The 16,513-nt window shown below is 38.5% G+C and overlaps 5 protein-coding genes across 5 annotated transcripts; all 5 read left to right on the top strand.

Annotated features, from left to right (window-relative positions):
• Positions 1-58: 58 nt before the first annotated feature.
• Positions 59-654, top strand: LOC124268521 (keratin-associated protein 19-2-like). Its single transcript, XM_046703507.1, has 2 exons — positions 59-380; positions 638-654. Exons 1-2 carry the CDS (start codon positions 59-61, stop codon positions 652-654), a joined length of 339 nt encoding a protein of 112 aa, XP_046559463.1.
• A 2,780-nt stretch (positions 655-3,434) lies between these two features.
• Positions 3,435-4,021, top strand: LOC124268525 (co-chaperone protein p23-1-like). The gene is made up of 2 exons (XM_046703511.1): positions 3,435-3,723; positions 3,982-4,021. Exons 1-2 carry the CDS (start codon positions 3,495-3,497, stop codon positions 3,996-3,998), a joined length of 246 nt encoding a protein of 81 aa, XP_046559467.1. The 5' UTR covers positions 3,435-3,494; the 3' UTR covers positions 3,999-4,021.
• Positions 4,022-6,775: 2,754 nt separating this feature from the next.
• LOC124268528 (co-chaperone protein p23-1-like) lies at positions 6,776-7,412 on the top strand. The gene is made up of 2 exons (XM_046703514.1): positions 6,776-7,083; positions 7,342-7,412. Exons 1-2 carry the CDS (start codon positions 6,837-6,839, stop codon positions 7,356-7,358), a joined length of 264 nt encoding a protein of 87 aa, XP_046559470.1. The 5' UTR covers positions 6,776-6,836; the 3' UTR covers positions 7,359-7,412.
• Positions 7,413-10,133: 2,721 nt separating this feature from the next.
• Positions 10,134-10,770, top strand: LOC124268529 (co-chaperone protein p23-1-like). The gene is made up of 2 exons (XM_046703515.1): positions 10,134-10,441; positions 10,700-10,770. The coding sequence occupies exons 1-2, from the start codon at positions 10,195-10,197 to the stop codon at positions 10,714-10,716; spliced, it is 264 nt and encodes an 87-aa protein (XP_046559471.1). The 5' UTR covers positions 10,134-10,194; the 3' UTR covers positions 10,717-10,770.
• A 2,726-nt stretch (positions 10,771-13,496) lies between these two features.
• Positions 13,497-14,123, top strand: LOC124268531 (co-chaperone protein p23-1-like). The gene is made up of 2 exons (XM_046703518.1): positions 13,497-13,794; positions 14,053-14,123. The coding sequence occupies exons 1-2, from the start codon at positions 13,557-13,559 to the stop codon at positions 14,067-14,069; spliced, it is 255 nt and encodes an 84-aa protein (XP_046559474.1). The 5' UTR covers positions 13,497-13,556; the 3' UTR covers positions 14,070-14,123.
• Positions 14,124-16,513: the final 2,390 nt, after the last annotated feature.

Here is a 16,513-nt window from a genome sequence, read left to right as displayed (position 1 = left end):
TAACATGTTGTTTTCCTGTCTTGAAGATGATTTTTATGTTACTGAACAGATACTCAAAATGATGAAAATAGTCGTCGTCCTTGTTGCCTGCCTGGCTGTTACCGCCTTTGCTGAGCCAACCGGTCTGTATGGAGCATATGGAATGGCTGGGTTGTATGGAGGAATGGGCGGAATGGGCGGAATGGGCGGAATAGGCTACGGAATAGGTGGAATGCAGGGAGGTCTTTACGGAGGCTATGGCGGTCTGTACGGAGGAATGGGCGGTCTGTACGGAGGCAAATACGGATACGGCATGGGAGGTCTGTATGGAGGACTTGGAGGACTTGGAGGACTTGGTGGTCTCTACGGAATGGCAGGCTACGGAATCGGACTAGGAAAAGGTATTTCACAACACATGCTGTCATTCTTTCTTCTGTTATCCCATTTTAAACTTCACTTTTATAAAATGATATCATGTACCCATGTATTTATTAGTACTATTTTATGCAAATAAGCTGTTGTCAGTTGATAAACATCTGTAAAACTGTTGTCAGCTGTTTGAAATGCTTGGTATAGTTTATGGTGCAAGCAGTTTCAACATTTCCATGTTACTTTTCCATAAATCCCAATTTTATATGTAACTATTTTTCTGTTTCAGGAATCGGCTACTACTGAGTTACTGTCACCTGCAGTGTGAAGAAGACTATTTATTTTGTATACTCATGACAATACAATTGGTTCAATAAAACTTGAAATACAAACGATTTGTGCTTTGTTTGAGAATCTTAAAGCTGAATTCAATGTTTACAAAATGGACGAGTTACTATATGTCTCCATATTATTAACTCTGGATATATGTGTTATTCAACGATATCCAAACACTTAACTGGTAATCAGTTTTGCTTCCAGCAGTGGTGTCAACTAATGAAATATGCTTAGAATGTCCTGACGAAATCAGATTGAATATGAGAGGAGGGATTTTAGGCTTGACATATTTCATACAGGCTATCTCTTACTTGGTTCCATGTCTCATGCGAATATACCATTTGTGCTGCCACGAAGGGTCTTGATGATGTCATAGTGAAATCCGAAAATATCCGGAGTTGAGTCATATTTCCGTGTTGGGGTGCAGTAAGTCATCTAATAGTAGCTAGTGTGCACAGTATTCGATTCGAATGCAAGTATGTAACCTGTCCTAGAAATTGAGCGAGTGTTCTTTACGGAACACGCATTGTCCTTTGGATGATGAATATCTAAGTTTCTGTGATAACAAATATTGATACCATGGTCTTGAAGAATAAATAACAAACACATGCTGTAGTATTCTTACTGCCTATACTAGAAGGGATTGCGTAGCAGTTGGAATTTCATTACATTAGCATATGCTATCGGTTTATGTATCACACAAACAAAATGAAAAGGTCTACAATCATAAGTTACTATTGAACATGCTATGAATAGTCGATAACAGTTGATGGCAATACCAATCATTTTGTACACTCCATGGGAAGTTTACTTCTTGATTTCATGATGTAATCTAACCGTTTGCATACCGCTGATGCAATTAACAGGAGAAGTATTTCTATCTGGATGCACTATCAAAAGTACAGATTTATCAAATCGGACACGATTGATTTTAACGCAACAGTAACATTATCTATGAACACACAGAAGACTGTTTTCATGATGTAAAGGCCATATGTAAAGGGTAGAGGCGAGTTTTCTATTTCTTCTTTCTACTGGTGTTTATGATCAAACATTCTCCGGAAGCCTAAAACAAGTTGAAGTGAATCACTTGCAACAGTGATTAAATATACATTGAATTGTAGCAATTGTTGAGCCATTATCCAAAGACAACATCTATTTAATTTGGCACAAGAAGGACCGAATGGAAAGGTCATGAAACATTAAAAACGAATTTACAGCCACAAACTGTTGGCTAGCACCTGGTGTCTTGGCTAATAAGCAGTATGTGTTCAGTACAATTGTTCCCTTTATGATTAGCGAATTCTGTTTCATCAGAAGATCGATATCATTAAGAAATCCACAGTTACTTCAAAGAAAATAGGTGTAAAATAAAGCGACACAACCCTTTATGTAATTGTCAGGAATATCCACTAAAGGCAGAGTCCACTGTACGATTGTGACTATATCCTAGGAAAGTGTGCATGACTTTCTATCAAATAGTGATGACACAAAGTGTTCGCGAAGGAGGTGAGTGTATCCTAACCCCTCTGCTACACCAGTGAGAAACACATGCAAAGAAAAGTCGACAAATACCAGGGAACATGCTGTATGTCATAGGGGAAACCTAATCCTGTTTTCAGAAGACATCGGTGCTTTGTTTTTTACAGCTAAATGCGTGCTGTGACAATTGATAGTGACAGGCCCTTGGTGAAAAGACACTAGTATATGTATATAACATTTGGGAAATAAAGCTATTGTAGTATTTTGTTTCAGTGTGGTGAGATTGTTAACATTCGGGGAGAATATTAGGGTATTGGGATTTCTGCAGTATAGTAAGCATGCAGTCATCGTGTGGACAGGCTGCAGTATTACACGTAGATGTTTGCATAGTTACCCCTTGTAGCACAGTGATACTGCTGTAGTGTGGCGACGCTGTACTAGCGCGTTGCTTCAATTGCCCCGTATTTTGTAATTTCGTCTCAGGCACATATATCATAATGTCTGATTTTACATTGCTCCATTACATGTGTAATGGATACACAGCTCCCAAACTACTATCTAATATTTGCTTAATACTGGTTAAACGTTGGGTAACTGGAAGTTGTTTAAATGCAGTTAAACCATGCCGTAGAGAGAAGAGAAAGATAGGAAGAGACACCTTCGCCCTATTATATACCGCCCTCTACTTCCTAAATGAACGTTCATCTATACCAACACACATGTATAGCCTTAGGGTGATAACCTCAGGCAGAACCTTTGAGGCGAATAGAATGATCAGTTTACATCATTAACGTTAAGGTGTGTTGCTTACCTGGAAGTGGCCAGCCCAAGGTATATCAATCACATATAGTCCACCAATTGTATATATATATAGGAGAGGGGGGAAAGTATTCTATCATCTCTTATTTTCACCTGCTGTTAAGACACAGATACGTGTTAACACCAAACTGTAAGTACCAGGTCAAGGTTTGCCTGTGGTAAACATGTATACTTTGAAGTTTTCGTTCTTCTGCTGCACACCTCTCCTTTTTCAACTTTTACATTGATCCAATTCATCAAAGTACGAATAAGTAAGGAATATTTACCGTTCTTGTAAATTTTCCAGTATGTGGATGCATATGAAATGACAAATGATAACATTATTCATTAGGAGTGGCGTGAAGTCAATTCTCCAGACGAGTAATGATAACATGTTGTTTTCCTGTCTTGAAGATGATTTTTATGTTACTGAACAGATACTCAAAATGATGAAAATAGTCGTCGTCCTTGTTGCCTGCCTGGCTGTTACCGCCTTTGCTGAGCCAACCGGTCTGTATGGAGCATATGGAATGGCTGGGTTGTATGGAGGAATGGGCGGAATGGGCGGAATAGGCTACGGAATAGGTGGAATGCAGGGAGGTCTTTACGGAGGCTATGGCGGTCTGTACGGAGGAATGGGCGGTCTGTACGGAGGCAAATACGGATACGGCATGGGAGGTCTGTATGGAGGACTTGGAGGACTTGGAGGCCATGGTGGTCTCTACGGAATGGCAGGCTACGGAATCGGACTAGGAAAAGGTATTTCACAACACATGCTGTCATTCTTTCTTCTGTTATCCCATTTTAAACTTCACTTTTATAAAATGATATCATGTACCCATGTATTTATTAGTACTATTTTATGCAAATAAGCTGTTGTCAGTTGATAAACATCTGTAAAACTGTTGTCAGCTGTTTGAAATGCTTGGTATAGTTTATGGTGCAAGCAGTTTCAACATTTCCATGTTACTTTTCCATAAATCCCAATTTTATATGTAACTATTTTTTCTGTTTCAGGAATCGGCTACTACTGAGTTACTGTCACCTGCAGTGTGAAGAAGACTATTTATTTTGTATACTCATGACAATACAATTGGTTCAATAAAACTTGAAATACAAACGATTTGTGCTTTGTTTGAGAATCTTAAAGCTGAATTCAATGTTTACAAAATGGACGAGTTACTATATGTCTCCATATTATTAACTCTGGATATATGTGTTATTCAACGATATCCAAACACTTAACTGGTAATCAGTTTTGCTTCCAGCAGTGGTGTCAACTAATGAAATATGCTTAGAATGTCCTGACGAAATCAGATTGAATATGAGAGGAGGGATTTTAGGCTTGACATATTTCATACAGGCTATCTCTTACTTGGTTCCATGTCTCATGCGAATATACCATTTGTGCTGCCACGAAGGGTCTTGATGATGTCATAGTGAAATCCGAAAATATCCGGAGTTGAGTCATATTTCCGTGTTGGGGTGCAGTAAGTCATCTAATAGTAGCTAGTGTGCACAGTATTCGATTCGAATGCAAGTATGTAACCTGTCCTAGAAATTGAGCGAGTGTTCTTTACGGAACACGCATTGTCCTTTGGATGATGAATATCTAAGTTTCTGTGATAACAAATATTGATACCATGGTCTTGAAGAATAAATAACAAACACATGCTGTAGTATTCTTACTGCCTATACTAGAAGGGATTGCGTAGCAGTTGGAATTTCATTACATTAGCATATGCTATCGGTTTATGTATCACACAAACAAAATGAAAAGGTCTACAATCATAAGTTACTATTGAACATGCTATGAATAGTCGATAACAGTTGATGGCAATACCAATCATTTTGTACACTCCATGGGAAGTTTACTTCTTGATTTCATGATGTAATCTAACCGTTTGCATACCGCTGATGCAATTAACAGGAGAAGTATTTCTATCTGGATGCACTATCAAAAAGTACAGATTTATCAAATCGGACACGATTGATTTTAACGCAACAGTAACATTATCTATGAACACACAGAAGACTGTTTTCATGATGTAAAGGCCATATGTAAAGGGTAGAGGCGAGTTTTCTATTTCTTCTTTCTACTGGTGTTTATGATCAAACATTCTCCGGAAGCCTAAAACAAGTTGAAGTGAATCACTTGCAACAGTGATTAAATATACATTGAATTGTAGCAATTGTTGAGCCATTATCCAAAGACAACATCTATTTAATTTGGCACAAGAAGGACCGAATGGAAAGGTCATGAAACATTAAAAAAGAATTTACAGCCACAAACTGTTGGCTAGCACCTGGTGTCTTGGCTAATAAGCAGTATATGTTTCAGTACAATTGTTCCCTTTATGATTAGCGAATTCTGTTTCATCAGAAGATCGATATCATTAAGAAATCCACAGTTACTTCAAAGAAAATAGGTGTAAAATAAAGCGACACAACCCTTTATGTAATTGTCAGGAATATCCACTAAAGGCAGAGTCCACTGTACGATTGTGACTATATCCTAGGAAAGTGTGCATGACTTTCTATCAAATAGTGATGACACAAAGTGTTCGCGAAGGAGGTGAGTGTATCCTAACCCCTCTGCTACACCAGTGAGAAACACATGCAAAGAAAAGTCGACAAATACCAGGGAACATGCTGTATGTCATAGGGGAAACCTAATCCTGTTTTCAGAAGACATCGGTGCTTTGTTTTTTTACAGCTAAATGCGTGCTGTGACAATTGATAGTGACAGGCCCTTGGTGAAAAGACACTAGTATATGTATATAACATTTGGGAAATAAAGCTATTGTAGTATTTTGTTTCAGTGTGGTGAGATTGTTAACATTCGGGGAGAATATTAGGGTATTGGGATTTCTGCAGTATAGTAAGCATGCAGTCATCGTGTGGACAGGCTGCAGTATTACACGTAGATGTTTGCATAGTGACCCCTTGTAGCACAGTGATACTGCTGTAGTGTGGCGACGCTGTACTAGCGCGTTGCTTCAATTGCCCCGTATTTTGTAATTTCGTCTCAGGCACATATATCATAATGTCTGATTTTACATTGCTCCATTACATGTGTAATGGATACACAGCTCCCAAACTACTATCTAATATTTGCTTAATACTGGTTAAACGTTGGGTAACTGGAAGTTGTTTAAATGCAGTTAAACCATGCCGTAGAGAGAGAGAAAGATAGGAAGAGACACCTTCGCCCTATTATATACCGCCCTCTACTTCCTAAATGAACGTTCATCTATACCAACACACATGTATAGCCTTAGGGTGATAACCTCAGGCAGAACCTTTGAGGCGAATAGAATGATCAGTTTACATCATTAACGTTAAGGTGTGTTGCTTACCTGGAAGTGGCCAGCCCAAGGTAAATCAATCACATATAGTCCACCAATTGTATATATATAGGAGAGGGGAAAGTATTCTATCATCTCTTATTTTCACCTGCTGTTAAGACACAGATACGTGTTAACACCAAACTGTAAGTACCAGGTCAAGGTTTGCCTGTGGTAAACATGTATACTTTGAAGTTTTCGTTCTTCTGCTGCACACCTCTCCTTTTTCAACTTTTACATTGATCCAATTCATCAAAGTACGAATAAGTAAGGAATATTTACCGTTCTTGTAAATTTTCCAGTATGTGGATGCATATGAAATGACAAATGATAACATTATTCATTAGGAGTGGCGTGAAGTCAATTCTCCAGACGAGTAATGATAACATGTTGTTTTCCTGTCTTGAAGATGATTTTTATGTTACTGAACAGATACTCAAAATGATGAAAATAGTCGTCGTCCTTGTTGCCTGCCTGGCTGTTACCGCCTTTGCTGAGCCAACCGGTCTGTATGGAGCATATGGAATGGCTGGGTTGTATGGAGGAATGGGCGGAATGGGCGGAATGGGCGGAATAGGCTACGGAATAGGTGGAATGCAGGGAGGTCTTTACGGAGGCTATGGCGGTCTGTACGGAGGAATGGGCGGTCTGTACGGAGGCAAATACGGATACGGCATGGGAGGTCTGTATGGAGGACTTGGAGGACTTGGAGGACTTGGAGGCCATGGTGGTCTCTACGGAATGGCAGGCTACGGAATCGGACTAGGAAAAGGTATTTCACAACACATGCTGTCATTCTTTCTTCTGTTATCCCATTTTAAACTTCACTTTTATAAAATGATATCATGTACCCATGTATTTATTAGTACTATTTTATGCAAATAAGCTGTTGTCAGTTGATAAACATCTGTAAAACTGTTGTCAGCTGTTTGAAATGCTTGGTATAGTTTATGGTGCAAGCAGTTTCAACATTTCCATGTTACTTTTCCATAAATCCCAATTTTATATGTAACTATTTTTTCTGTTTCAGGAATCGGCTACTACTGAGTTACTGTCACCTGCAGTGTGAAGAAGACTATTTATTTTGTATACTCATGACAATACAATTGGTTCAATAAAACTTGAAATACAAACGATTTGTGCTTTGTTTGAGAATCTTAAAGCTGAATTCAATGTTTACAAAATGGACGAGTTACTATATGTCTCCATATTATTAACTCTGGATATATGTGTTATTCAACGATATCCAAACACTTAACTGGTAATCAGTTTTGCTTCCAGCAGTGGTGTCAACTAATGAAATATGCTTAGAATGTCCTGACGAAATCAGATTGAATATGAGAGGAGGGATTTTAGGCTTGACATATTTCATACAGGCTATCTCTTACTTGGTTCCATGTCTCATGCGAATATACCATTTGTGCTGCCACGAAGGGTCTTGATGATGTCATAGTGAAATCCGAAAATATCCGGAGTTGAGTCATATTTCCGTGTTGGGGTGCAGTAAGTCATCTAATAGTAGCTAGTGTGCACAGTATTCGATTCGAATGCAAGTATGTAACCTGTCCTAGAAATTGAGCGAGTGTTCTTTACGGAACACGCATTGTCCTTTGGATGATGAATATCTAAGTTTCTGTGATAACAAATATTGATACCATGGTCTTGAAGAATAAATAACAAACACATGCTGTAGTATTCTTACTGCCTATACTAGAAGGGATTGCGTAGCAGTTGGAATTTCATTACATTAGCATATGCTATCGGTTTATGTATCACACAAACAAAATGAAAAGGTCTACAATCATAAGTTACTATTGAACATGCTATGAATAGTCGATAACAGTTGATGGCAATACCAATCATTTTGTACACTCCATGGGAAGTTTACTTCTTGATTTCATGATGTAATCTAACCGTTTGCATACCGCTGATGCAATTAACAGGAGAAGTATTTCTATCTGGATGCACTATCAAAAGTACAGATTTATCAAATCGGACACGATTGATTTTAACGCAACAGTAACATTATCTATGAACACACAGAAGACTGTTTTCATGATGTAAAGGCCATATGTAAAGGGTAGAGGCGAGTTTTCTATTTCTTCTTTCTACTGGTGTTTATGATCAAACATTCTCCGGAAGCCTAAAACAAGTTGAAGTGAATCACTTGCAACAGTGATTAAATATACATTGAATTGTAGCAATTGTTGAGCCATTATCCAAAGACAACATCTATTTAATTTGGCACAAGAAGGACCGAATGGAAAGGTCATGAAACATTAAAACGAATTTACAGCCACAAACTGTTGGCTAGCACCTGGTGTCTTGGCTAATAAGCAGTATATGTTTCAGTACAATTGTTCCCTTTATGATTAGCGAATTCTGTTTCATCAGAAGATCGATATCATTAAGAAATCCACAGTTACTTCAAAGAAAATAGGTGTAAAATAAAGCGACACAACCCTTTATGTAATTGTCAGGAATATCCACTAAAGGCAGAGTCCACTGTACGATTGTGACTATATCCTAGGAAAGTGTGCATGACTTTCTATCAAATAGTGATGACACAAAGTGTTCGCGAAGGAGGTGAGTGTATCCTAACCCCTCTGCTACACCAGTGAGAAACACATGCAAAGAAAAGTCGACAAATACCAGGGAACATGCTGTATGTCATAGGGGAAACCTAATCCTGTTTTCAGAAGACATCGGTGCTTTGTTTTACACAGCTAAATGCGTGCTGTGACAATTGATAGTGACAGGCCCTTGGTGAAAAGACACTAGTATATGTATATAACATTTGGGAAATAAAGCTATTGTAGTATTTTGTTTCAGTGTGGTGAGATTGTTAACATTCGGGGAGAATATTAGGGTATTGGGATTTCTGCAGTATAGTAAGCATGCAGTCATCGTGTGGACAGGCTGCAGTATTACACGTAGATGTTTGCATAGTGACCCCTTGTAGCACAGTGATACTGCTGTAGTGTGGCGACGCTGTACTAGCGCGTTGCTTCAATTGCCCCGTATTTTGTAATTTCGTCTCAGGCACATATATCATAATGTCTGATTTTACATTGCTCCATTACATGTGTAATGGATACACAGCTCCCAAACTACTATCTAATATTTGCTTAATACTGGTTAAACGTTGGGTAACTGGAAGTTGTTTAAATGCAGTTAAACCATGCCGTAGAGAGAAGAGAAAGATAGGAAGAGACACCTTCGCCCTATTATATACCGCCCTCTACTTCCTAAATGAACGTTCATCTATACCAACACACATGTATAGCCTTAGGGTGATAACCTCAGGCAGAACCTTTGAGGCGAATAGAATGATCAGTTTACATCATTAACGTTAAGGTGTGTTGCTTACCTGGAAGTGGCCAGCCCAAGGTAAATCAATCACATATAGTCCACCAATTGTATATATATAGGAGAGGGGAAAGTATTCTATCATCTCTTATTTTCACCTGCTGTTAAGACACAGATACGTGTTAACACCAAACTGTAAGTACCAGGTCAAGGTTTGCCTGTGGTAAACATGTATACTTTGAAGTTTTCGTTCTTCTGCTGCACACCTCTCCTTTTTCAACTTTTACATTGATCCAATTCATCAAAGTACGAATAAGTAAGGAATATTTACCGTTCTTGTAAATTTTCCAGTATGTGGATGCATATGAAATGACAAATGATAACATTATTCATTAGGAGTGGCGTGAAGTCAATTCTCCAGACGAGTAATGATAACATGTTGTTTTCCTGTCTTGAAGATGATTTTTATGTTACTGAACAGATACTCAAAATGATGAAAATAGTCGTCGTCCTTGTTGCCTGCCTGGCTGTTACCGCCTTTGCTGAGCCAACCGGTCTGTATGGAGCATATGGAATGGCTGGGTTGTATGGAGGAATGGGCGGAATGGGCGGAATGGGCGGAATAGGCTACGGAATAGGTGGAATGCAGGGAGGTCTTTACGGAGGCTATGGCGGTCTGTACGGAGGAATGGGCGGTCTGTACGGAGGCAAATACGGATACGGCATGGGAGGTCTGTATGGAGGACTTGGAGGACTTGGAGGACTTGGAGGCCATGGTGGTCTCTACGGAATGGCAGGCTACGGAATCGGACTAGGAAAAGGTATTTCACAACACATGCTGTCATTCTTTCTTCTGTTATCCCATTTTAAACTTCACTTTTATAAAATGATATCATGTACCCATGTATTTATTAGTACTATTTTATGCAAATAAGCTGTTGTCAGTTGATAAACATCTGTAAAACTGTTGTCAGCTGTTTGAAATGCTTGGTATAGTTTATGGTGCAAGCAGTTTCAACATTTCCATGTTACTTTTCCATAAATCCCAATTTTATATGTAACTATTTTTTCTGTTTCAGGAATCGGCTACTACTGAGTTACTGTCACCTGCAGTGTGAAGAAGACTATTTATTTTGTATACTCATGACAATACAATTGGTTCAATAAAACTTGAAATACAAACGATTTGTGCTTTGTTTGAGAATCTTAAAGCTGAATTCAATGTTTACAAAATGGACGAGTTACTATATGTCTCCATATTATTAACTCTGGATATATGTGTTATTCAACGATATCCAAACACTTAACTGGTAATCAGTTTTGCTTCCAGCAGTGGTGTCAACTAATGAAATATGCTTAGAATGTCCTGACGAAATCAGATTGAATATGAGAGGAGGGATTTTAGGCTTGACATATTTCATACAGGCTATCTCTTACTTGGTTCCATGTCTCATGCGAATATACCATTTGTGCTGCCACGAAGGGTCTTGATGATGTCATAGTGAAATCCGAAAATATCCGGAGTTGAGTCATATTTCCGTGTTGGGGTGCAGTAAGTCATCTAATAGTAGCTAGTGTGCACAGTATTCGATTCGAATGCAAGTATGTAACCTGTCCTAGAAATTGAGCGAGTGTTCTTTACGGAACACGCATTGTCCTTTGGATGATGAATATCTAAGTTTCTGTGATAACAAATATTGATACCATGGTCTTGAAGAATAAATAACAAACACATGCTGTAGTATTCTTACTGCCTATACTAGAAGGGATTGCGTAGCAGTTGGAATTTCATTACATTAGCATATGCTATCGGTTTATGTATCACACAAACAAAATGAAAAGGTCTACAATCATAAGTTACTATTGAACATGCTATGAATAGTCGATAACAGTTGATGGCAATACCAATCATTTTGTACACTCCATGGGAAGTTTACTTCTTGATTTCATGATGTAATCTAACCGTTTGCATACCGCTGATGCAATTAACAGGAGAAGTATTTCTATCTGGATGCACTATCAAAAAGTACAGATTTATCAAATCGGACACGATTGATTTTAACGCAACAGTAACATTATCTATGAACACACAGAAGACTGTTTTCATGATGTAAAGGCCATATGTAAAGGGTAGAGGCGAGTTTTCTATTTCTTCTTTCTACTGGTGTTTATGATCAAACATTCTCCGGAAGCCTAAAACAAGTTGAAGTGAATCACTTGCAACAGTGATTAAATATACATTGAATTGTAGCAATTGTTGAGCCATTATCCAAAGACAACATCTATTTAATTTGGCACAAGAAGGACCGAATGGAAAGGTCATGAAACATTAAAAAAGAATTTACAGCCACAAACTGTTGGCTAGCACCTGGTGTCTTGGCTAATAAGCAGTATATGTTTCAGTACAATTGTTCCCTTTATGATTAGCGAATTCTGTTTCATCAGAAGATCGATATCATTAAGAAATCCACAGTTACTTCAAAGAAAATAGGTGTAAAATAAAGCGACACAACCCTTTATGTAATTGTCAGGAATATCCACTAAAGGCAGAGTCCACTGTACGATTGTGACTATATCCTAGGAAAGTGTGCATGACTTTCTATCAAATAGTGATGACACAAAGTGTTCGCGAAGGAGGTGAGTGTATCCTAACCCCTCTGCTACACCAGTGAGAAACACATGCAAAGAAAAGTCGACAAATACCAGGGAACATGCTGTATGTCATAGGGGAAACCTAATCCTGTTTTCAGAAGACATCGGTGCTTTGTTTTTTTACAGCTAAATGCGTGCTGTGACAATTGATAGTGACAGGCCCTTGGTGAAAAGACACTAGTATATGTATATAACATTTGGGAAATAAAGCTATTGTAGTATTTTGTTTCAGTGTGGTGAGATTGTTAACATTCGGGGAGAATATTAGGGTATTGGGATTTCTGCAGTATAGTAAGCATGCAGTCATCGTGTGGACAGGCTGCAGTATTACACGTAGATGTTTGCATAGTGACCCCTTGTAGCACAGTGATACTGCTGTAGTGTGGCGACGCTGTACTAGCGCGTTGCTTCAATTGCCCCGTATTTTGTAATTTCGTCTCAGGCACATATATCATAATGTCTGATTTTACATTGCTCCATTACATGTGTAATGGATACACAGCTCCCAAACTACTATCTAATATTTGCTTAATACTGGTTAAACGTTGGGTAACTGGAAGTTGTTTAAATGCAGTTAAACCATGCCGTAGAGAGAAGAGAAAGATAGGAAGAGACACCTTCGCCCTATTATATACCGCCCTCTACTTCCTAAATGAACGTTCATCTATACCAACACACATGTATAGCCTTAGGGTGATAACCTCAGGCAGAACCTTTGAGGCGAATAGAATGATCAGTTTACATCATTAACGTTAAGGTGTGTTGCTTACCTGGAAGTGGCCAGCCCAAGGTAAATCAATCACATATAGTCCACCAATTGTATATATATAGGAGAGGGGGAAAGTATTCTATCATCTCTTATTTTCACCTGCTGTTAAGACACAGATACGTGTTAACACCAAACTGTAAGTACCAGGTCAAGGTTTGCCTGTGGTAAACATGTATACTTTGAAGTTTTCGTTCTTCTGCTGCACACCTCTCCTTTTTCAACTTTTACATTGATCCAATTCATCAAAGTACGAATAAGTAAGGAATATTTACCGTTCTTGTAAATTTTCCAGTATGTGGATGCATATGAAATGACAAATGATAACATTATTCATTAGGAGTGGCGTGAAGTCAATTCTCCAGACGAGTAATGATAACATGTTGTTTTCCTGTCTTGAAGATGATTTTTATGTTACTGAACAGATACTCAAAATGATGAAAATAGTCGTCGTCCTTGTTGCCTGCCTGGCTGTTACCGCCTTTGCTGAGCCAACCGGTCTGTATGGAGCATATGGAATGGCTGGGTTGTATGGAGGAATGGGCGGAATGGGCGGAATAGGCTACGGAATAGGTGGAATGCAGGGAGGTCTTTACGGAGGCTATGGCGGTCTGTACGGAGGAATGGGCGGTCTGTACGGAGGCAAATACGGATACGGCATGGGAGGTCTGTATGGAGGACTTGGAGGACTTGGAGGACTTGGAGGCCATGGTGGTCTCTACGGAATGGCAGGCTACGGAATCGGACTAGGAAAAGGTATTTCACAACACATGCTGTCATTCTTTCTTCTGTTATCCCATTTTAAACTTCACTTTTATAAAATGATATCATGTACCCATGTATTTATTAGTACTATTTTATGCAAATAAGCTGTTGTCAGTTGATAAACATCTGTAAAACTGTTGTCAGCTGTTTGAAATGCTTGGTATAGTTTATGGTGCAAGCAGTTTCAACATTTCCATGTTACTTTTCCATAAATCCCAATTTTATATGTAACTATTTTTTCTGTTTCAGGAATCGGCTACTACTGAGTTACTGTCACCTGCAGTGTGAAGAAGACTATTTATTTTGTATACTCATGACAATACAATTGGTTCAATAAAACTTGAAATACAAACGATTTGTGCTTTGTTTGAGAATCTTAAAGCTGAATTCAATGTTTACAAAATGGACGAGTTACTATATGTCTCCATATTATTAACTCTGGATATATGTGTTATTCAACGATATCCAAACACTTAACTGGTAATCAGTTTTGCTTCCAGCAGTGGTGTCAACTAATGAAATATGCTTAGAATGTCCTGACGAAATCAGATTGAATATGAGAGGAGGGATTTTAGGCTTGACATATTTCATACAGGCTATCTCTTACTTGGTTCCATGTCTCATGCGAATATACCATTTGTGCTGCCACGAAGGGTCTTGATGATGTCATAGTGAAATCCGAAAATATCCGGAGTTGAGTCATATTTCCGTGTTGGGGTGCAGTAAGTCATCTAATAGTAGCTAGTGTGCACAGTATTCGATTCGAATGCAAGTATGTAACCTGTCCTAGAAATTGAGCGAGTGTTCTTTACGGAACACGCATTGTCCTTTGGATGATGAATATCTAAGTTTCTGTGATAACAAATATTGATACCATGGTCTTGAAGAATAAATAACAAACACATGCTGTAGTATTCTTACTGCCTATACTAGAAGGGATTGCGTAGCAGTTGGAATTTCATTACATTAGCATATGCTATCGGTTTATGTATCACACAAACAAAATGAAAAGGTCTACAATCATAAGTTACTATTGAACATGCTATGAATAGTCGATAACAGTTGATGACAATACCAATCATTTTGTACACTCCATGGGAAGTTTACTTCTTGATTTCATGATGTAATCTAACCGTTTGCATACCGCTGATGCAATTAACAGGAGAAGTATTTCTATCTGGATGCACTATCAAAAAGTACAGATTTATCAAATCGGACACGATTGATTTTAACGCAACAGTAACATTATCTATGAACACACAGAAGACTGTTTTCATGATGTAAAGGCCATATGTAAAGGGTAGAGGCGAGTTTTCTATTTCTTCTTTCTACTGGTGTTTATGATCAAACATTCTCCGGAAGCCTAAAACAAGTTGAAGTGAATCACTTGCAACAGTGATTAAATATACATTGAATTGTAGCAATTGTTGAGCCATTATCCAAAGACAACATCTATTTAATTTGGCACAAGAAGGACCGAATGGAAAGGTCATGAAACATTAAAAACGAATTTACAGCCACAAACTGTTGGCTAGCACCTGGTGTCTTGGCTAATAAGCAGTATGTTTCAGTACAATTGTTCCCTTTATGATTAGCGAATTCTGTTTCATCAGAAGATCGATATCATTAAGAAATCCACAGTTACTTCAAAGAAAATAGGTGTAAAATAAAGCGACACAACCCTTTATGTAATTGTCAGGAATATCCACTAAAGGCAGAGTCCACTGTACGATTGTGACTATATCCTAGGAAAGTGTGCATGACTTTCTATCAAATAGTGATGACACAAAGTGTTCGCGAAGGAGGTGAGTGTATCCTAACCCCTCTGCTACACCAGTGAGAAACACATGCAAAGAAAAGTCGACAAATACCAGGGAACATGCTGTATGTCATAGGGGGAAACCTAATCCTGTTTTCAGAAGACATCGGTGCTTTGTTTTTTACAGCTAAATGCGTGCTGTGACAATTGATAGTGACAGGCCCTTGGTGAAAAGACACTAGTATATGTATATAACATTTGGGAAATAAAGCTATTGTAGTATTTTGTTTCAGTGTGGTGAGATTGTTAACATTCGGGGAGAATATTAGGGTATTGGGATTTCTGCAGTATAGTAAGCATGCAGTCATCGTGTGGACAGGCTGCAGTATTACACGTAGATGTTTGCATAGTGACCCCTTGTAGCACAGTGATACTGCTGTAGTGTGGCGACGCTGTACTAGCGCGTTGCTTCAATTGCCCCGTATTTTGTAATTTCGTCTCAGGCACATATATCATAATGTCTGATTTTACATTGCTCCATTACATGTGTAATGGATACACAGCTCCCAAACTACTATCTAATATTTGCTTAATACTGGTTAAACGTTGGGTAACTGGAAGTTGTTTAAATGCAGTTAAACCATGCCGTAGAGAGAAGAGAAAGATAGGAAGAGACACCTTCGCCCTATTATATACCGCCCTCTACTTCCTAAATGAACGTTCATCTATACCAACACACATGTATAGCCTTAGGGTGATAACCTCAGGCAGAACCTTTGAGGCGAATAGAATGATCAGTTTACATCATTAACGTTAAGGTGTGTTGCTTACCTGGAAGTGGCCAGCCCAAGGTAAATCAATCACATATAGTCCACCAATTGTATATATATAGGAGAGGGGGAAAGTATTCTATCATCTCTTATTTTCACCTGCTGTTAAGACACAGATACG

Source organism: Haliotis rubra, unplaced genomic scaffold (assembly GCF_003918875.1).
Source record: "Haliotis rubra isolate DU_JTF1 unplaced genomic scaffold, ASM391887v1 Scf1389, whole genome shotgun sequence".
NCBI lineage: Eukaryota > Metazoa > Mollusca > Gastropoda > Lepetellida > Haliotidae > Haliotis > Haliotis rubra.
Note: the sequence above shows the minus strand (reverse complement) of the source record. Positions and strands in the feature narration are given on the sequence as shown.